The sequence below is a fragment of the Leptonychotes weddellii genome, chromosome 16, assembly GCF_054177405.1.
Source record: "Leptonychotes weddellii isolate Sample4059 chromosome 16, ASM5417740v2, whole genome shotgun sequence".
NCBI classification, from domain to species: Eukaryota; Metazoa; Chordata; class Mammalia; order Carnivora; family Phocidae; genus Leptonychotes; species Leptonychotes weddellii.
Genome location: NC_138384.1, coordinates 24,753,918 through 24,775,614, shown reverse-complemented (window position 1 = coordinate 24,775,614; position 21,697 = coordinate 24,753,918). Strand labels below are relative to the sequence as shown.

The following is a 21,697-nucleotide window of genomic DNA, read 5'->3' as shown; positions in this document are numbered from 1 at the left end:
CAGTTAAGCACGTCTGCCTTCGGCTCAGGTCATGATCCCAGGGTCCTTGGATGGAGTCCCACATGGGGCTCCCTGCTCAGCGGGAAGCCTGCTTCTCCCTCTGCCTGCTGTTCCCCCTGCTTGTGCACTTGGCACGCACCCTCTCTGTCTGACAAATAAATAAAATCTTTTTTTAAAAACAGATAAATAATTTTTTACTTGAGAGAGAGAGAGCGCACAAGCTCGAGCAGGGGAAGGTGCAGAGGGAGAGGGAGAAGCAGGCTCCCCGCTCAGCCAGGAGTCCCAATGTGGGACTCGATCCCAGGACCCTGAGATCATGACCTGAGCCGAAGGCAGATGCTTAACCAACCGAGCCCCCCAGGTGCTCCCAGTGTCTAAAATATTAAGTAGCTCCTCGCTTAAGTTTGGTTTCTTTTTCTTCTAACACCCATTTTATGAAGTTCAAGCAAATAGTGGTATTTCCCAGAAGAACCCTTAAAAATGAAGATGTTTATGTAGGCCCTTGCTTCCATAAATCCTCTGTTGAGATTGTAATCTCCCTTCCTGGTGTTTCTTTGAGGTAAGTTGGAGGAAGATGATGTTGACCTCCCTGGCTCATCTCATTAGCATTAGGCCTCTAGAGGAAAGCTGAAAGTACCCTGGCCTCCAGTTTTAGCACTGTGCTTTTACTTCAGGCCAGTGGTGGTCCTTTCCTATGCCCTCCCACCCATTTTATTTGTGAGCCATCACATACGGCGGCCTTGGAAATGAGCACATGTGGTGTGTGTTGGTCCTTACAGAGTGGAGCTGCAACTGTCTCTTCCATCTCTCTCTGTATCCATTCATGTTCATTTCTTCTTTCTCTCTCTCCTGCCACACTTTCAGTTTGAGTTTTTATTTGGGATTGTCATTTCTTAGTTCTTCAAGTTTGATGTCTTGACTATTTGTTTTTCAGTGATCAGGAACCTCCCTATTCAATGATTACATTGCACGAAATGGCAGAAACAGGTATTCTTTTCTTAAAGTTTTCTTAAAATACTTTCTAATGAATTAATGATTATGAAGAAATGTGGCCACATTTTTAAAAAATAAGATTCCAAAAGTACTTAACACACGTGACCATGAAAAAAGCCATTAGTGTATGGAAATTTTCCTGTATAGGGGTAATAATTAATAACCACTGTATACTGCATCCTGAATATATAGCTGCACCTCTCAGTGTTGGTTTTATTTCACCAAAATTATTAAAAGAAAAATTTTGTTGGGATTTGATAGACCTTTGACCATAGCCCTTCCAGAATGGGGAGGAATTTTGTCCCTCAGTTTCCTAAGTGTCATTCTAAAAGTAGAGCCAACCGCTTCAGATACTTAATCTTCTCAGTAAACTCCTATGTCATAAATAAGACACTGAAACTATTTTAATTATGATTTGAGAACCCAGGACCATAGCTTCAATTTTCTCCAAATGAAGATGACTCCAAATCACCAAGCTCCTATAAATTAAGAATCTTTGGTTCTACCATGATGACTACAATTAATGACTACATCCATGCCAATGTTAGCTGCTTAAAAGCTACAGGATAAAAGCCAAAAGTGTTTCTATTTTATTGTGAAGTCACCTTGTGTTATAAGTTCTGTATTTTTACATTTTTAAAATAGTGGCTCCACCATATAATCTTCTTGGTTTGCTCTTAGATGAAGGATGGTTGGACGTTGTCCAGTCTTTAATTAGAGTTATTCCATTGGAAGATCCACTGGGACCAGCTGTTATAACATTGTTACTAGATGAATGTCCATTGCCCACTAAAGTAAGTTAATACTTGTCTTTTATGAAACTGTCACGTATGCTTAAACAGAGGACGAACGACCACAAAGAACTTTTGATGTAATGCATTTCCTCTTTATACATTTGGGGTCTGTTTCATTCAATATTGACTTCATTACGTAAACTTGTCTTTTAATACTAATGAAGTGCTACATCCTCTATCAGTAACTTACTATAAAGCTTGAGTTTAAAATGTTAAAAATGAAAGCATTTAGATCTGAAATGGCAATCTGTATTTGAAATTGAAATAGAATGTTCAGTTGCTGAGCTGATTTTCTTACCTTCCGCTAAAGAGTTTTCTCCTTACAAAAGGTTTTCTTTAATGTTTTCTATTAAGAGAAAAAACTGTTATACTGAAAGCACCTGCAAATCTTAAACATATTAAAGATTGGCATAACCTTGATTTTCCCTTATATAGAACAAAAGCATAAAACTTTCATTGCTTTAGTCTGTATGTTCTATGGACTACTTTTTTTTCAAATTTTGGATGCTGGCATCTTTCATTTGTTTAAGCCTCAGATATTTGGGCACAACATGGAAAAACATTATGGATAGAAGAGAAAAGCCTTTGGCCTAGTCACTGATGAACTGACCTTTGCCTAAGCTTATGAGAGGTTTCTGTTACAATTTGCCTCAAAAACCCTGGTGAGATTTGCTCTTGCTTGATTTAAAAAAAAAGAAAAAAATTGTAAGTCACTTTTTACTTCAACATCACTAAGGCCCTGTTGTTATCAGTCATTTTGGCATTTGGGTGGATTTAGTCTGTTTAATGATTCAAGAGTATATTGCATATTTTTGATACAACTGGTACATTTTGAATGAAGGGGAATCTAACAATTCATGTAAGAAAACTTCCAGGTTGATCAGTTAACATTTCCCATCAATAATGACATCATTGGGTGTATTATATCATGTCTTTATGTTCGTTCTGAGTTAATTTAATGGCTGGCGATAGCTTTCGTCTCAAATAATTCCCTTGGGGAAAAAAAGCCTAAGTAATATACTTATCAAATCCACTTGTACATTTTTGTTTTTAGGATGCACTCCAGAAATTGACTGAAATTCTCAATTTAAATGGAGAAGTAGCTTGCCAGGACTCAGGTCATCCTGCCAAACACAGGAACACATCTGCAGTCCTAGGCTGCTTGGCCGAGAAACTAGCAGGTAACTTTGGGAATCTCTACCAAGAAAGATCTTCAGTTGTTTGACATAAAGGTTGCACTGCAGGTCTTTATTCAAACCTGCTGTCCCAGAAAGGAGTGTCTGCCCTGCACCCACCACCACCAGGTGGAAAAAAAAAAAAAAATTGAGGGACAAGGACCAACTGCAAAAAAATTACTCAAAGGCCAAAGAGATGAATGCAATCTAATTTAGCTTTGAGGATTTTCAGAGAGACATTTAAAAGAAAAGGTTTTACTTATTTGCTTTAAAATTAAGAATAAAAGGCTAAATTCAGTATAATAAAGATTATATAGGTATATATGCATATACTAGATAATATACATGTATACAGTTTATAAAGTTTAGCCAGATAATGGAGACATACTAAGTCAGGGAAGAGGAAAAGGAACTTTAAATTGGAGCAGTTCCTGAGAAGAGAAGCAGATATTTAACTTGTTTATGAACATTACCCACTTTAGGCAAGTTAACATCCAAATCCAGGAGAATAGCTCAGCCAGTTAGATCATGTATGGTGGAAGAAACAACGTATTCAAAATCAGGACACCTGGGTGCTGGGTCCAATTCTGCCACGTGCGCCCCAAGTACACCGGAATGAGTCACTTCACTGTGGGCTCAGTTGCTTGGCTGTGAAATGGGAACAGTGCTATTCCCTGCCTCAGAGCAGGAGGCTTAAATAAGACAGTGTGCATGAGAGTACCTTGTCAAAGAGTTCAGAAAGCAATTTTACGGTTAATAGCTACTGATGAAAAAGAATACGGCCCATTTCATGATATCTCATGTTTGTTGTGTTTGTCCAGGTCCCGCAAGTATAGGCTTACTTAGCCCAGGAATACTGGAATATTTGCTACAGTGTCTGGTAAGTAAGGCATCAAAGCCAGTTATTCTTAGTCATCTACAACTGTGCATTTTTCTAAAATTACCAGTGTAACCACTGGCACAGAGAATGGAATCAGTTATAAATTTTATTTGCAGGTGTTTCCTGAGTGTTTATTCCCTCCTATATTAAAAAAAAAAAAAAAAAAATGAGGGTGGGATAGGAATTCATTACAAGCAAAAGCCGCCAAGTTGGTCTGGTTTTAAATTTAGTCATAAGATAGCTGCTATGATTGGCTTTTGTGTGTGTGTCCTTGGAGTCTGCCAAATGGTAGTAGGGACCTCCGCAGTGGAAACAAAATTACATGGCATTCCAAGCCAGAAAACTGTCAGGTCAGATTGCCAGTGTATATAAATCTCTACTCCTTCCCTCCCTCCCTGGCCCCTGCTCTTATAACTGTTGCCATAGAGTATTAGATCTATTGTCTGTGAAGCTGTGGTTTGCTGAGGTGGTGCTGTCAGATCGCTCACAGGGCTGGACTGCAGACTTGACTGGTCTGTATTTGTAAAAGTTATTTTTGCAGGCTTAGTGAGCACTAGCCTTCCTCAAAATCTGAAAGACCTTATTTTTCAGTACCTATATGATATGTACTTAAAACACACACCACAATGCTAAGCAAGCACTGTGGGGATACAAAAGTGGTATAACAGTCCTTTGCCCTCAAGAAGCTTCCTGATTAACTGAGGGATCAAAACTACCCAGACAAGACATTTAGCCTCCATTTTAAGACAGGATGTGATTAAGGGCAAAATCACTAAGTGCCATAAGAGTTCTGAGAGAGGGTGATGGGGAGGGGTGGAAGATAGGGGTGGTGAGAACTAAGAGAGCTGTGGGAGACAGGCTTCCTCATGAACCTGGGCCCTCAGCTGGGTCACATCATAAGTTAGTATTTATCCATGCACCCTGGAGGGAAAAATGGGTTTCTTGGCTAAAGCCATCACCAGCAGAAGCCCAGAAATAGGAATGGCCATGCTCCTGGCATATTACAGAGAACTGTCTGAACAGGAGACAGTGTTCAAAGACAGGAGGACGGGCCTGGAGAGCCTGGTGGGGAGGGCTCAGGGCCTGCAAAACCAGACAGAGGGATCGAAAGCAGGTATGACAAAAAGCAGAGTGCTGAACAGGCTTTGCTACAGGGCAGGCTGGTGGTTATGAGCTTTGCAGAACCTTTGAGCCCCAGGGAAGTGAGCAGGAATCATCTGATGTTCTAGAGTTCCTTTGCAGACTCCTAATGGAGCTGTGGGGAAGGATGGCTATGAGAAGGTGTGATGTTAAGCAGGAAGACCTTTCTTTAAATGGGAATACCTGTGATGGGAAGCTAACTGTAACTGTATATAAACTGTATATATATATACTTATATATGTATATATATATAACTTTTATATATATATATATATATATATATATACAGGAAGAGCGCTCTCCCACCCACCGTTAGCATTTGTGCAATTCCTTTCAGAGAACAGATTGAAAACTAAGCCATTAGTTGTTCATTTCAACATTTAGCATTTTGGAACTTGGTAATGATGAATCGTTCCTTTAAGGACTGAATAAAAGTCACTCTTAGCTCCTATTCTAGGTTTCTGTTTGGCTTGCTTCAATGAATGTAAGAATCAGCATGGTTTTATTTCACAAAGCCCTAATACAAATGTTACTAAGTAGAATAACATAGTGCTTTTAACAAAGTACTTTTGAACTGCATATCTATCATGAGACTCTATCTTGGTTCCTCATTACTAACAATATTAGCAAACAGAGAATTGAGGACTTAAATGAGTAAAACTTTTCTGACTGCTCCCAACAAATCTAGCACATATTGGATACGAAGAGGAAATTGCTAACTTACCGCCTCTGCAGGGGAATGATGTTTCTGCCTTTTTGTTTTTTTATCTTTTGTTGTCTTTCAGAAGTTACAGTCCCACCCCACAGTCATGCTTTTTGCACTTATCGCACTGGAAAAGTTTGCACAGACAAGTAGGTATAGTGACTTCTTGCACTAATGATCTTCCGTATCGGTTGTTAAAAATCTTATTTTTCTTACTTAGTGGATGAGCTTATGCTTTGAGCCCCATCAAACATGCACATGTTCTGTTTTTCTCTGGGTAGATGCCTCAAGGCCAGTAAGATGTAACAGGGACAGAAGCCAAGAGTCTTCCCACCTAAGAATCAAAACTTGTGACCACAGATACTCACTTTTTATAGCTAAAAAGTTAGCGATGAGATTGCTACTTCCCAGAAAATAGTTGAGGCTCTTGGCTAGGTCATTATTCTAGTTTCTACGTTTTCTGATTGCCTCTCCTCACTCCTTCCTACCCCTTACCTGCCCCGCAAATCATCCTACTCTTTCATGGTTGATTCAGTGTGTCCGTCTTCCCAAACAGGTGAAAATAAATTGACTATCTCTGAATCCAGTATTAGTGACCGACTCATCACATTGGAGTCCTGGGCTGATGATCCTGATTATCTGAAGCGTCAAGTCGGTTTCTGCGCCCAGTGGAGCTTAGACAATCTCTGTAAGTAGGCGTTGTGCTTTATTAAAATGCCTGCTTCCATATCCAAACCCGTTTCTTATATAGGATTACTGTTCTTCATTTTGTAATAGTGAGTGTGACATTCTCCTTGAAAGGGCCTATACTGTAGGTTGGCCGTATTGTAGCAGAAAAGTATTCTAGGGACCCTCCAAACAAGAAGTATATGGCATACTTCTTTTTTTTTTAAGATTTTATTTATTTATTTATTTATTAAGATTTTATTTTATTTATTTGACAGAGACACAGCGAGAGAGGGAACATAAGCAGGGGGAGTGGGAGAGGGAGACGCAGGCTCCCCGCTGAGCAAGGAGCCTGATGCAGGGCTCGATCCCAGGACCCCGGGATCATGACCTGAGCCGAAGGCAGACACCCAATGACTGAGCCACCCAGGCACCCCTTATTTATTTATTTGACAAAGAGAGACACAGCGAGAGAGGGAACACAAACAGGGGGAGTGGGAGAGGGAGAAGCAGGCTTCCCACCAAGCAAGGAGCCTGATGCGGGGCTCAATCCCAGGACCCCGGGATCATGACCTGAGCCGAAGGCAGACGCCCAATGACTGAGCCACCCAGGTGCCCCTATATGGTATACTTCTAATTTCAGCACTCTCCTGTTCAAAAACTTTCACTGGTCCCCTACTTCCTGCTGCATCTGGGCCGTTAATCAGATGGCAGTGTCCAATTAAGTCTTCCCTACACAAACTGTCTCCTCACTGTCCTACAAGCAGGCCCCAGTCATCCCGATCTCTCTAGGCTTTTTCCTCACTTGGAGTTCCCTCTCTTTACTCTTCTAATCCTAACATGGCTCTTCAAAACTCAAGACACGTCTGACCTACGCCAAGAGGGCTGCTCCTGGCTTTTCTTTTTCTCCTCCAAGGGCTGCTAGAACGAAAACCATCCTACTACTAAATCCTCACTCCCCCTCCATAGTTAGCATTGTGCTAAGGCATGGCTGGGTGTGTGTGCCCCCCTCCCACCGCAGCACTGTGGAGAGTTGCTTTGTGCACAGCCTGTGCGGTGCCAATGAAAGAATCATTCCAAGGGGCGCCTGGGGGGCTCAGCTGTTAAACATCTGCCTTCAGCTCAGGTCACGATCCCGGGGTCCTGGGATTGAGCCCCGCATCGGGCTCCCTGCTCGGCGGGAAGCCTGCTTCTCCCTCTCCCACTCCTTCTGCTTGTGTTCCCTCTCTCGCTGTGTCTCTGTCAAATAAATAAATAAAATCTTTAAAAAAAAAAGAAAGAAAAAGATAGAATCATTCCAAAAAGGTATAATTTGGCTTTTATTGCATGCATGATAACAAATATAGGGAACAGAAGCCTAAACCTAGCAGTGCCGTCCCAGCTTGTCCCAGCTTTGGCTTGATTGATCCTCATATGGTTGTGCAGCGGAATGGCAAGGTTTTAAGTCTCCCTACCTATCCTGCCATTTCTGAGCACCCCCACATCTTAACCAGAATGGCAGCCAGCGAAGACACTAGCTTTTTTTCCACAACAGCCTGCCTTAGAGACATGACCACTTTTTCTGTTGCAGTTTTAAAAGACAGTAGGCAGCTGACCTATGAGAAAGTGGACCTGAATAGCATTAGGGCCATGCTGAATAGCAACGATGTCAGCGAGTACCTGAAGATCTCGCCTCATGGCTTGGAGGTAAAGCTTTCATGGACGGAACATGCGGGGGAAAAAATCTTGTTCTCACAAAGAGCCATTTCTTGCAGAATAGATGGAAGTGTCAGGTGTAGAATTTAGTGATTCATCACTTACATACAACAGCAGTGCTCGTCAAACCAGTGCCCTTCTTTAATCCCCATCACCCATTTAATCCATCCCCCCGCCCACCTCCCCTCTGGCCACCCTCAGTCTGTTCTCTATAGACAATTTGATTTAAATATGTCTGTTTTCAATCTCTGCCGCTTTATTCAGCTAAAGGCGCAAAGACTAGTGTTTTCTGAGAGAGGCCCTTCCTTTTTGAATCCCTGCATCACAGTTGTATTCTGGCTAGTGCTCCCCTCCTCCCTGGACAGTGGAAGTGTTGCTGATTTCGTGGTGCAGGTTGATGGAAGCTGCTGATGCACAGGAAGGCACCATCAGGCACCAGACACGTCAGGATGAAAGAGCTGTTTGAAGAATGGCTGCAGACAGCTCTTTGATCTTACGTTATTGCCAAATGCCTGCCGTGGTTTTCTGCTTTCAATTATTTTTAGGTACCCCATCTCATACCGTTCAGTGTCCTCCTCTCTCTGCATCCTAACACATGCAGGATAAGGCCATGTTGATGCATTCGTAAAAGATTCTACCGGGAGGGTAAAGCTCTGTAAGTACTTCAAAAAAGAAGCCAGTAGCCCCCGTTAATGCTTACTGCAGCCATCTTTGAGGCCTTCCAACCCTGTTAGAACTCCCTAGGAATAAAACTATAAGAGAGAGCGTGCTTCTGTTTTATACTTCGTATCACTGAGGATGCACAGAGAAGGAAACGACCGTCCACCAGAAGCTTTAATAAGGAAAAGGACATTCCACCTCTAGGCAGTCACTTAACTTCCATGGTCTTCAGGCATTGACGGTGGGCTGTCGCACGCTTTGGTTTTGCCAGGCTCGCTGTGATGCCTCCTCGTTTGAAAGCGTGCGTTGCACCTTTTGTGTGGATGCCGGGGTGTGGTACTACGAAGTCACCGTGATTACTTCTGGTGTCATGCAGATCGGCTGGGCCACACGAGACAGCAAATTTCTCAATCACGTGAGTACCCTAGAGAACGGTGTAAATGGGGACAACAGCAGTTTTTTGGCGAGTGGGTGGAGGACGCAAATTTTCCAGATGGGTTTGCACAATGATCATTTCTCGGGATGAACCACATATTGCCAGATCCGACACAAGGGTTTGCTAACCCGGTTCAGAAATAGGAAAACACAAGGGAAATCGCCCCTCGGTTTTTTTTTCCCCTCGAGTTTTAAGTTTGCACCTAGAGGTTGGCTGTGTCCTTTGTCTTTGTAGGCCCTCCTCCGGTGCCAGCCACATCTCTGGCTCAGTTTTTATATTGGAACCCGTGATGACTTTTACCTTGCATTTAAGCTGTAAGAACTTTGTAGGAATTCTCTTCCTTTCATAAAATACTAAATGTTGGCTTGACTTCTTTTACTTGACTTTTACTTTGTAACTAGTAGGCACATTTGTTTTCAATATTTAGCATTTATCTTTTGTTATAGAAAGCAGTCATGTAAAGAGGGAAGACGAAACCCACTAGAGGAAGCAGGATTCATCTACCACGACTTGAGTATCAGAGGCTGGGGTTCCTCCCTTTCCTATAGATGTTGATTTCTTGCCAATATATACCCTTCAGATGCCAGCCTGAACAGCTTTCTTGTGTTATTGCAGTTTTAAGCTGTTTGGAATTAATCCAGTTTTGATCTGGATTCTTATGGACATAGGAGTTTTACCCTTTGAACTGGGAAAATCCCTTGGATTATTTTGTTAATCTAAACAATAGTCTCCCATATGTAAGGTGCTAGGATAGGTTTTAGAAGTGAACCAAACTGAGCCTGCCTGCCAGAAGCATAGTTTTGGAAGGGGCCCTTCCAGCGAGGCTGTATAGCATCTTGGAATTGTGCATAGCGTTTTGCCAAACTCCTTGCTGGAGAGACAACTGGAGGAAGGGGGCCAGTAGAGAGGTCAGATTCTTGTCCAGGATAGAAAACTAGACCCCAGACTGCTCTTGCTTTCATTGGGAACTTACCCTGATGAAGGGCCTCCTCTTTGACTGGGCCTTAATTAAAACCTGGAAGCGTGGGGCTTGATTGTGGCACCATGAAGTCAGAAGTACATGGGTCTGGAGAACAATGCCAATTAATAATTAATAAAATCTTTTAAAAAAAAAAGCACTTAAAATAATTTAAGATCCCATCCACTCTTTTAACAATAAAATAACTGTGAAATAATTAAAAGGCAGTAAAAAATAAAAGCTGCCAAGGACCTATATGATGCTCCAGTTAAGCCCACCTCAGAATAACTATTAGCTGATCATCCACTCTAACCTTTCTCTTGCCTCCAGTTTTGAAATTTCTGAGCATGTGGTTGTTGTGAAGTCTACTACATGCAAGAAAGATGTTTGCCCAGCTACAATGAAGTGGAAAGCACACCAGTCTTGGAATCAGAAGATTCCAGCATCCAGACTTGACTTTCTGAGTAATGATTTGTCCTTGGCAACATGGTTGACCTCTCGGAGCCTTTATTTCCTCTTAAAGTGGGGTATAATGCCACCAGCCTCAGAGGGGTTAGTGAAGATTCAGTGAACTAACACATGTGAAACTTGGGAGGTATTTGGTGGTGAAGTCATGATCTAGTCACAGAGAACCAGGCCTTGAGGTCAGAATTTTGGTATCTTCCAAGAACCATAGGCTCCCTTCATCCAAAAAGCTTCGAATTCCAGCCATCAGGTTGATGGTTACGAAAGACACTTTTCCCAGAACATAGCAGGCAGAGCTTGCTAATCTTCTGGGCCCTGTCTCCCTCCAGGAAGGCTACGGCATCGGGGACGACGAATACTCCTGTGCGTACGATGGCTGCCGGCAGCTGATTTGGTACAATGCCAGAAGCAAGCCTCACCTACACCCGTGCTGGAGAGAAGGTATTCATTCCTCTCTATGAATTTATCAACTAAGTTAAGACATCTGGGTATGATGAGGCATCTATTATGTTAGGCCTTAAAATATTTTAATGGAAGAAGATTTAATATGAAAAGGGATATGAACCTTTGTATTCCTTGTCATGGATGTGAACAGTATTCTCCTGATAAGTTCACCGCTGGTGGGGCCCTTCCTTTAGCAAAACCATTTCGGACTATAAAATTCTTAATTTAGTGGGGGAAATGATAAGATTAATATGAATTCAGGGTGCCTGGGTGGCTCAGGTCATAATCCCAGGGTCCTGGGATCGAGCCCCGCATTGAGCTCCCTGCTCAGCAGGGAGTCTGCTTTGCCCTCTGCCCCTCCCCCCTGCTTTGCTCTTTCTCTCTGTCTCGCTCACTCTCAAATAAATAAATAAAACCTTAAAAAAAGGGGGGTGCCTGGGTGGCTCAGATGGTTAAGCGTCTGCCTTCAGCTCAGTTCATGATCCCAGGGTCCTAGGATCAGGCCCTGCATCGGGCTCCCCGCTCGGTGCAGAGCCTGCTTCTCCCTCTCTCTCTGCCATTCCCTCCACTTGTGCTCTCTGGCTCTGTCTCTCTGGCAAATAAATAAGTAATATCTTAAAAGAAAAAAAAAGATAAATATGAATTCTAGTTTCCTTGAACTCAAAACCCCGACAGCAAGAGTAGCAAGTTCCATTGACTGAGCCAGCCAGGCGCCCCTCTGGGTACATGCTTGAATCAGAGCATCCAGGGAGATACGCTGGGAGGACGCTGACATTGTAATGCCAGTAAAATGAGGATTTTTCAGAGACCACATGGGAATAGGCACTCTTCAGTGGCCACATTCTGGTCCCCTCTAGAGCAGCGTTTAAGGACCATTTGAGCACTTTCAGCCTCAAACACACCTGCCCAGCTTCCATTCTCCAGACATCAGGCTTGGAGTGATGCAGCAGGGGCACATGCTGCCAGGACTCTAATCATGGCTCTAGGATTTTAGCAGGAATGTATCTTATCAACTTACCTTATGATCTCTTTTGCCCCATTCAGGTGTTCATTCTGTCCAAGGCCTTAGACCCAGGAAAATACTTATTAAGGAAAGATTCAAGCAGCAAAGTTACAGCCATGCAGTTTGTTAAAGGGTTAGATTATTGAGTGTTTTTACCCCGAATTAAATACAGAGAAAACAGGTGTTTTCCCCCCCTCCCCGCTATGGCCCCACTGCACTGGAGGATGGTATTCTTGGAGGGCCTTCTGGTGGCCCCACTTCATTCTGAAGATGTAGAGCCATATGGTAGGGGATGGAACCTCTGGAAAGATTTTACTCCCGGCTTTGAACAGTATAGGGGAGAGAACCCAGCTCCTTCTCCAAGCATCTCTCTTTTGGTTTCCTGCCCTGATCAGCATTATAGATGTCAACTGAATTTTCAGGCATGCTAAGAGAACAGGAATCTGACCACTCCTGTGAGGGGATGGCTCCACTTAATTAGCTCCATTGATAGTGTGGGAAAAGAGGAAACCTGAGAAGCCTATATAAGCCCTCCTCTTAACAGCTGGCGGGTTCTTAAGGGAACACAAAGCCTCTCCGTTTAGCAGACCGTAAGATGGAGGCACTGTCCGAAAGACTGCCTCATTTGGGGTTTTAATAATTTTTAAAAGGATTACTGAAGTAATATGTTCAGCATAAAAATTTGGAAAATAGGGGGGGAAAGCAAAATGAAAATCCCTCGTAATTTTTTTTAAACACTTAAAATTTGGTGTATGTATTTTTTGCTCTTGTTCTATTCATATGCCTTGAACAGCTTTGTAGGTTATTAAATAACATTATTTTTAAAGATTTTATTTATTTGAGAGAGAGAGAGAGAGAAGAGAGCACAAGCAAGGGAAGCGGCAGAGGGAGAGGGAGAAGCAGGCTCCCCGCTGAGCAGGGAGCCCAATGCGGGGCTTGATCCCAGGACCCTGGGATCGTGACCTGAGCCAAAGGCAGATGCTTAACTGACTGAGCCACCCAGGTGCCCCAAAATAATATTTTTTTTTTTTTTTAAGATTTTATTTATTTATGTGACAGAGAGAGAATGAGAGAGAGAGCACATGAGAGGGGGGAGGGTCAGAGGGAGAAGCAGACTCCCTGCCGAGCAGGGAGCCCGATGCGGGACTCGATCCAGGGACTCCAGGATCATGACCTGAGCCGAAGGCAGTCGCTTAACCAACTGAGCCACCCAGGCGCCCCAAAATAATGTTATTTTTAATGGCTTTTTCAGTAGCCCATTTTATCATTAAACTGTATCAACCAATGCCCCAAGAGATTGGAGAGTGATGCTGTGATTTTTAAAATTATGATTTAAAAAAGTATTATAAACCATTCTGGTTTTCTCAGGATAAACCCCTCGAAGGGAAACTTCTCTAGCCTGGGGGATATAGGACTTCACAGCTTTTGCCATCTATTGGCAGATTCTCCTCCACCAGCTTTGAGTATCCATATTCCTTGTCGCCACTGTATAATTTCATGTGCTTATCTTTGACAGTTTAAAAGGCAAAAACTTTAAGTGAAGACGAATGTTTGTTTTTTTAACATGTTTTTGGGCAGTTGTTATCTCCGAGAGTTGAAACTCACCAGAGAGGCAAGGTAGCACAGGATTTTGACCTTGCCGTATTTCACTGATCCCAAAATGCCATTTTTCCACATTTTAACATCTTCAAAATTGGGATGCAGCTTATAATTGATGGCTTGTCATAGATTAATTGGCAGCATTTTCTTCTTATTGGTACATTAAAATATTAGATCAGCTGCAAAAGAAGCAAGGAAGATGAATGTGTTAATACATAGCTACAGATGCAGATTTAATACAGTGATGTATTGAACCCTTGAGACACTGAGCAAAACCCTGGCAGTAGTACATACCCTTACCCTAACAATGTTCCACTTTATCCTCTAGGAGACACAGTAGGATTTCTGTTAGACTTGAATGAAAAGCAAATGATCTTCTTTTTAAATGGCAACCAGCTGCCTCCTGAGAAGCAAGTCTTTTCATCTACTGTGTAAGTAGCTTTCCTCAGTCAAAAATTTGAGTAGATTCATGTAGTTCACTTTCCTCCAGAAAAAGACTTTGTCCATTTATGTGGTCAGTTGTGATGAGAAGTCATTTTATTTCAAGTCACTGGGGGCCCATCTGATCATACCTACAACTGTCCTGAAGTTTGGTATAGGAAGATGAGGGCAGGATATTGTCAGGGTCACAGTCCTGTCTAGGTTATGAACAGAATCTGTCACCCTTTCTGCTTGGGTACAACATCTCAAAGCCACTTTGTGTATATGAGCTTTACTTTGTTTTCATGAATTCTCTTGACCTCTGTCCTCATTTTTATTTGTAGATCTGGATTTTTTGCTGCAGCTAGTTTCATGTCGTATCAACAATGTGAGTTCAATTTTGGAGCAAAACCATTCAAATATCCACCATCTATGAAATTTAGCACTTTTAATGACTACGCCTTCCTCACAGCTGAAGAGAAAATCATTTTGCCAAGGTAAGGAATCTGCTTAGGCTATCTGCAGACTTTCACATGCATCTCATGAGAAGCTGAAATAGCAGTTCCTTGAGAGATTTTTTCAGCTTTTTATAAATAACTTTGAAAACCTGAGTAAAATGGATGACCTCCTAGGAAATAAAAATTACTCAAAGAGATCTCAGAAGAGATAAAACAAACCAGTTATTATAACAAAATTAATTGAAACAAAGTAAGAGGTATGTCCCCCAAAAACACCAGATCCAGGTGGTTTCACAGGAGATTTCCACCAAATTTTTAAGTAACAGACAACTTCATTACTATTTAAGATGTTACAGAACCCTCAGGGTGCCTGGGTGGCTCAGTTGGTGAAGCGTCTGTCTTAGCTCAGGTCATGATCCAGGGTCCTGGGATCAAGCCCCACATCAGTGGGGAGTCTGTTTCTCCCTCTCACTCACGCTCTGTGCTCGTTCTCTGTCAAATTTTTTTAAAAATGTTACATTATCAGTTGCTCCTCACAATCCCGGAACAGCAGCTCTTTAATAAATGTCCCCATGCTTTAATAAAACCACCTTTTCGCACCAAAAAAAAAAAAAAGTTACAGAACCCAGAAAGAAATCATTCCAAATAATTTTTATGAGCTAAATAACATCGGTATAAAAACCAGACAATATAACACATGCACATACATGAAGAAGCCCCTCAAACTAACTACCTGAATGTCAATGAAAAATCCTAAATATTAGGAAATCAAGTACATCTTTTAACAGATGTGCTTTGAACTTCGGGATTTAATGAAACATATTTCTTGTTGGGTTTAGCTACTTGGCAAAGATGCCAACACTGTTCTGCAGCCCTTAGGACAATGAATGCCATCTTGGATAAAATTTCACAGCCCTTTGCCAAAAATTGTGATCGGCCTTAATTATCTCCTTGGATGAATTACCTGCTTTCCTCCCTTATGAGATGAACGTGATCTGTTCCTTAAGCTGGGAAAGACTCCAGCTGCTTCCTGGTAATGACCTCAACTTGAAGCTTGTTTCACGATATGAGCCAAAAGTTATCATTTTTTAACAGACAGCTTGCTGGGCCTGTGTGAGGAAGGGCATTCCTGCTATTCATGCCACACGGGTTATATCAATGACAGAGATTCTCCCAGCACTCAAGGAGACCACACTGGCCACGCTGTAGCCAGGGTTGGGCCGTCATGCCCCTGAAGGTATCTGTAACACAATGTTATAATCCTCGCTCTTGTCTGAAAAAGCAGGTCTGTGAACAGCCCGTCTGGGCTGTGCTTCACCTTGGACTCGGTGTCTCAAGGCTGAAAAGCAGCTCAGCAGTTTCCAGATGAACCAGAAAATGTCACTTGGTGACCCAGCAGCTTTGCCTGCTACAGCAGAAGCTCCGTAATATAGCAGGAACAGAAGGGCCACTTACATACCGGCTCAGGGACCTGAGGGTCATTCCTAGAACTTCCCTTCAACTTGTCTTGGTGCCTGACAGAGATTCTGAACTTTAAATTCCTCTTGGTGATCGTCTGAAGTAATACCTCGCTTGTCTGGCGTACCTCGTTCCTTTATTGCTTGGCCTGTCATCTTGGATGTCGCCCAGCAAGCGGCCTGCCTTGTGACGTACACCTTGAAAGGGGAGGGCAGGCCCCAGGAGTTCCGCTGGAGGCCGGCCTCCGCTCGCACTGCTCCAACATTTAGGGAACCGCCCCTGCAGAATTAAACTTGGCAAAAGTCAGATGGCAATAGGTGTCACCTGTTAAAGTCTCCGAATTTTATGGGCAGCTTCTGCGTAGTCCCTTAGTTCCCCGTCAGCCTGGCCCCCGCCGCAGCCTGCCCCGATGAGAGCAGAGTTACAGGCCAGGGCAGGCTTACACTGCACCAGCTCTGACAACAACCCCGGCTCGGGAGTCGGAGGCTGATCCAGGCCGCAGAAACCTGCTGCTGCTACCTTGCACCCTTTAACCTTCCAGTTGCACCTCGATGCAGGTTGTGACATTAGGTGTGTATGTGCCTGAGACCGTTTTCTATGCCATTAATATTTTCAGCCTGTGTTCCAAAAGCTTCTATGCAGCTTGTATTTGTTTACTCATATATTCCTTTCTGGCCTCATGGTAGGTCATGGCCCTGTGACTATCTGGGATCTCGTAAATTGTTCTATATTGTATAGACTCTAATTCTTCTCCTTCATTCATTCTTTTTTCCCTTTCTTAACCTTTTTATTATGAGAAACTTCAAATACACACAAAAGAAAACAAGAACAGTACAGTGAAGCACCATATCTCCACCTCTCAGCAACAGTGGCCAGGATTGTAGAACTGCAGGCTTCCTTCATCTGTTAATAACTCCATTATCATTCCAGGTTCCCTGGCCAGAATCCCAGATTATCTTTGACACCTTACTTTCTGCTCTTCCTACATCCTATCCCTCAGCACACCCTGGGAGCTGTGCCTTCAGAATACATCTCAAATCCAACTACCGCTTATCACCCTCACTGCTGCCACCATCATCCCAAGCTGCCATCATTTCCCACCTGGATTATTTTCACCCTGCTCCTTAGTTGGTTTCCTGTTCCTACCTGGACCCCCTTCAGTCTATTCAACACAGCTTCCAGAATGATTTTGTTACGGCTTTAATCAGATCATGCCCTTCCCTGCTCGAAAGACTCTAGTGGCTTCTCATTTCACTTAAGGTGAAAGCTTAAATCCTTACAGTGACCTAGTAGGCTGTACACGATTTGTCCTCTCCTCTCCTTTATTACTTCTCTGATTTTATCTCCTACCCTCTCCCATTTCTTCATGCTCCTTATTCAGCCACCTTGGCCTCCTTGCTGCTCCTGAAACATACCAGATTATAGCCTCAGGGCCTTTGCACTTGCTATTCTTGCTACTAGAATGGGCCAGTGTGTGTTTTCCAAGGCCACCCAGCAATTAGCTCCATTCTGACGCTGTCTTCCCATGATCTCCTCATCATCTTTGATTAATTTGCTAAGAGTGGCTCACAGAACTTAGGAAAATAGTTTACTTACTAGTTTACAATAAAAGGATATAATACAGGAACAGATGGAAGCAATGCAGAGGGCAAGGCATGTGGGAAGGGGCAAGGAGCCTCCATGCTCTGTGAATGCGCCACTCTCCCGAAACCTCCACATGTTCACCAACCCTGAAGATTTTCAAGCCCTCTCCTTTTGGGTTTTTATGGTGGCTTCATTATGAAGGCGTGATTGATGAGAACATTGGTCATTAGTGATTGAACTCAATCTCCAGCCCCTCTGCCCTCCTGGGAGGTGGGGGGAGGAGTGAAAGTTCCAACCCACTAATTACAAGGTTGGTCCCCCTGACAACCAGCCCAAAACTTAGGTTAACTAGGGGCTTTTCAAAAGTTGTCTAATTAATATAACAAAAGATCTGTATTGCTCTCATCTCTTAGGAAATTTCCAGGGTTTTAGGACCTCTGTGCCAGGAACCCAGATGAAGACCAAATATATATTTATTATAAATCACAGTATCACAGATGGTATCTCCAGATATCCACAGGTCTTATTCCCTCACACCCTTCAGGTCAAATGTCACCTTCCGTGGCTGCCATATTTTAAATGGTTTCTCCCTGCTTCTCACGTACATACTACCTTATCCTCCTCCCTGCTTTCGTTTTCTTCATACTGCTCTTAAAATTCTATATATTTTACTTTTTCACCTAGTTTCTTTCTAGTCTCCCTTCACTAGAGTGTAAGCTCTCTGAAGGCGGGGATATGTTTTTACTCCTCTCTTCACTGCTGAATCTCCAGGCTTTGGCCCAAGGTGAACAGAGTGAATGTTTCATTTCTCTTGCCCAGCGTCAGGGTTGCACCTTCAACAAAGCAGTTCTGCCTGTCTGCTTTTCTGTTTCAAACGGAGTCAAAGTGTGATGCAAGGGTTCTAACCTGAGGTGTGTGGGCTTCCAGAAGAGTCTGCTGGACTATCATAAATACCTTGAAATTGTTTTGTTTTGGTTTTATATTTAAGATTTATTTGTCAGAGAGAGAGCACAAGCAGGGGGAGCGGCAGGCAGAGGGAGAAGCAGGCTCCCTGCTGAGCAAGGAGCCTGATGCGTGGCTGGGATCATGACCTGAGCCAAAGGCAGATGCTTAACCGACTGAGCCACCCAGGCATCCCAACACATTGAAATTGTATAAGAACTTGTGTGTGTGCATTTTTCTTGGGTAAGTCTCCTGCTGCTTTTCATCAAACTCTCAGAGCTGTAGGACTTAAAAGTGAAAATTTGCTGGTAAAATAAAGCTAGTAGTAGCCTGAGAACCAAAAGATTTGAATTTGGTTCCTGAATCTGTTTACCATGTGTGTGACCTTATGCAGTTCATTTCCATGAATTATGCCTTTGTCTGTAAAATGGGAATGACCATGCCTCCGTCATTCTCTACCATAGAAAATCACTCACTATAAGGTTGAAATGAGATGCGTGTGAGAACCTTACTGAACAGAACTTAAGGAATACATCGTATACTTCACATGGACAGAGTATTTTCAAAGCATTTAATATGCATCACTGCTAATAGGCCCATTTATTTATTGACCAAATAAGTTTCAAACTACACTTTCTACTCAGGCACAGGCGCCTTGCTCTGTTGAAGCAAGTCAGTATCCGGGAAAACTGCTGCTCCCTGTGTTGTGACGAAGTAGCAGACACACAACTGAAGCCATGTGGACACAGGTAAGAGGGTTTGGTCATTTCTTTTGTGTATTACATTAGGCAAAATTTCATCCTGTTCTAGAATTGCTTTTATAGTTGTCGGGGAGGAAGGAATTCTGCTCTGTTCAGGGTTCCTCTAGCTGGAGTCAGAATTAAATTTGTATGATACAGATTAACAGGAGAAAATCACATTTAGTTTCCTACATATGGGGAATCCACACAGACACGAAATTCCGAAGACAGGCAAAAGGAGCTATGTATGTCTGCATAAGCTAAGGAAAGGGTAGGGGTGGGGGTAAAAAGGGGAGGAAAGCCACTAGCAGGAAGGTGAGGGGATGTTTGGAAAACAAAGGTTGCCCAGTTATGCAGATGAAGTTTCTTAGTGTGCTAATAACTCTTCCTGGTAAGAGGTCCTCTATTTAAATTCTTTTTAGGCAGTTGCAGGGAGGTCAGAGTCTGTTCTTGAGTCTTTTGGACCTTGATAGTTTTCAGCTCAAAGTAATCTGCATGTCATCATGGCCCATCCTGGGGCTGCCTGCCCTTGGACCCTACACAGTGTTTCTAGTTCCATAGCTGTTCACTAAAGTTTATTATATACAAAGTGGGCTGAATGAGAAATTAGTTTGCCAGGGAGTGCATGACTGTCTTCCAGAAAGTACCTGAAGTAGAAGAAGCTGCTTAATGGAAGGCCTCTGTTTTTATTTTGTTTTTTTTTAAGATTTATTTATTTGACAGAGAGAGACACAGCGAGAGAGGGAACACAAGCAGGGGGAGTGGGAGAGGGAGAAGCAGGCTTTCCGCCGAGCAGGGAGCCCGATGTGGGGCTCGATCCCAGGACCCTGGGATCATGACCTAAGCCGAAGGCAGACGCTTAACGACTGAGCCACCCAGGCGCCCGTTTTTATTTTGTTTACTCAGTACTGTATTTTAGTATAGTTTTCACCTCACAAAGTGTAAACGTTTTAATACTATTTATGAGCCTCTTGGGAAATCCCTTTTAGTTTTTAGGGCCTCCTCGTTTACTTACTGTTTACCCTCCTAACCGTTGAGAAGGCAGTGCCTCCCTCCCGTCTAACCAAGTTTCAGTTGTATGAGATGAATCAGAGGGCAGCCTGGATCCTATAGAAGAGTGTCTAAACATCAGCGAGAGCAACAAGTACAAATGCCCCCCAGAAGGCCTCCCAGCTGAGGTTGGAAACGGAAAAAGGAGCCAGGCGGTGTGTTGGCCCTGACCTGGCCCAGGCATGTGTGCTGACTGTGGAGGAGCAGTACCCAGGCTGATGTTCCAGGCCAGCTCCCTGTAACTCACCATATCCCATACTCTGCGCTTCTCGTCCCCCTCTCCCTGCCTGCCCCCCGCCCTGCTTTTACTTTTGATAGAGCTTTAGCCACCAGGTCTCCTGGGGGTCCAGAGCCTGGAGTGATGGACCCCAGTTTGTCACCTCCAGGTGTGGCTCAGCCTGGGCCCTTCACTCTATCTTGCTGACTTTTGCAATGGGTTGTTAGCTAATTGGCTGTTAAGGGAAGTACAAGCAGTGGATCTCCTTTCACCCTTCGCAGTACCAGTTTCTCTTCTGAAAGAAAGGCACAGCGACTCTAGCTGTGGCTGTTCCTTGGTATCAGTTCTGCAGCCCGAATTCTCAGTCTGAGCACCTTTGAAGGTTTTAGTTATTAGAGCCTCACAGGCAGATGCAAAGTTTAAAGGATGGATATGTCAACACCCTTTTTGATCTTCGTCTCTGGGAGGTTGTTAAGATCCCAAAGAATAGTATCTGGTCTTATTCATCTTTGAGCTCTCTGGCCATTCTCAGTGAAACTTTTGCACACAATAAGCGCTCAGGAATGGGGGCTGAAATCTAAAAACTTAGAACCAGGTATCTTAAGTATGAGCAGTCTCCATAATAGATATATACAAGACAGGATTGGAAGAGGAAATTAAAGAGTTGTAAGAAAATTTAAGGGGCACCTGAGTGGCTCAGATGGTTAAGCGTCTGCTCAGCTCAGGCATGATCTCAGGGTCCTGGGATCGAGCCCCGTATCAGGCTCCTGGCTCAGCAAGGAGTCTGTTTCTCCCTCTCCCTCTGCCTCTCTCCCCAGCTCATATTCCCCACCCCCACCCCCCCACCCCCAGTCACATGAATAAATTTTTTTTTAATTTAAAAAAACGGCAAAAAAAAATTTAGCTCAACTTTCAGCAGCAACAACAATTTTAAAGTGGGGGGGGGAGAAAGGAAATTAAAGTGAATGACTTGATCTGACCTTGGGAAGATATGGACAATCTAAGCATTCCTATTACCATAGAAGAAACTGAGATGATTATCCAAGCTACATTTGCACCCACACTGCTCTCCACCCCACCCTCAGGCAAAAATACTAAGCCCAGATGGTTTCACAAATGAATTCTTTCAAACTGTCAGGGAATAGATTCTATATAAACTCCAGACCAGGGGATCCTGGCTGGCTCAGTCGGTGGAGCATGCAAATCTTGATCTTGG

General features: G+C 43.3%; 1 protein-coding gene and 1 long non-coding RNA gene across 7 annotated transcripts in view; one reads left to right on the top strand and one right to left on the bottom strand.

The window, feature by feature from the left end:
• Positions 1-21,697, top strand: part of RSPRY1 (ring finger and SPRY domain containing 1) — a 43,158-nt gene that overhangs the window by 18,673 nt on the left and 2,788 nt on the right. For all 6 annotated transcript variants that reach the window (XM_081806540.1, XM_081806541.1, XM_081806543.1 and 3 more), the window contains 12 exons: positions 935-987; positions 1,675-1,787; positions 2,842-2,968; positions 3,784-3,842; positions 5,769-5,835; positions 6,243-6,374; positions 7,923-8,038; positions 8,979-9,122; positions 10,896-11,007; positions 13,941-14,043; positions 14,377-14,529; positions 19,119-19,223. In XM_081806540.1, coding sequence (XP_081662666.1) covers positions 935-987; positions 1,675-1,787; positions 2,842-2,968; positions 3,784-3,842; positions 5,769-5,835; positions 6,243-6,374; positions 7,923-8,038; positions 8,979-9,122; positions 10,896-11,007; positions 13,941-14,043; positions 14,377-14,529; positions 19,119-19,223 — 1,284 coding nt within the window. The remainder of the gene's footprint in view (positions 1-934; positions 988-1,674; positions 1,788-2,841; positions 2,969-3,783; positions 3,843-5,768; positions 5,836-6,242; positions 6,375-7,922; positions 8,039-8,978; positions 9,123-10,895; positions 11,008-13,940; positions 14,044-14,376; positions 14,530-19,118; positions 19,224-21,697) is intronic.
• Positions 8,864-13,945, bottom strand: LOC145717551 (uncharacterized). The gene is made up of 2 exons (XR_014140854.1): positions 13,619-13,945; positions 8,864-10,209 (listed from the first exon to the last, which is right to left on the bottom strand). It is a non-coding gene; the product is annotated as an uncharacterized LOC145717551 (long non-coding RNA).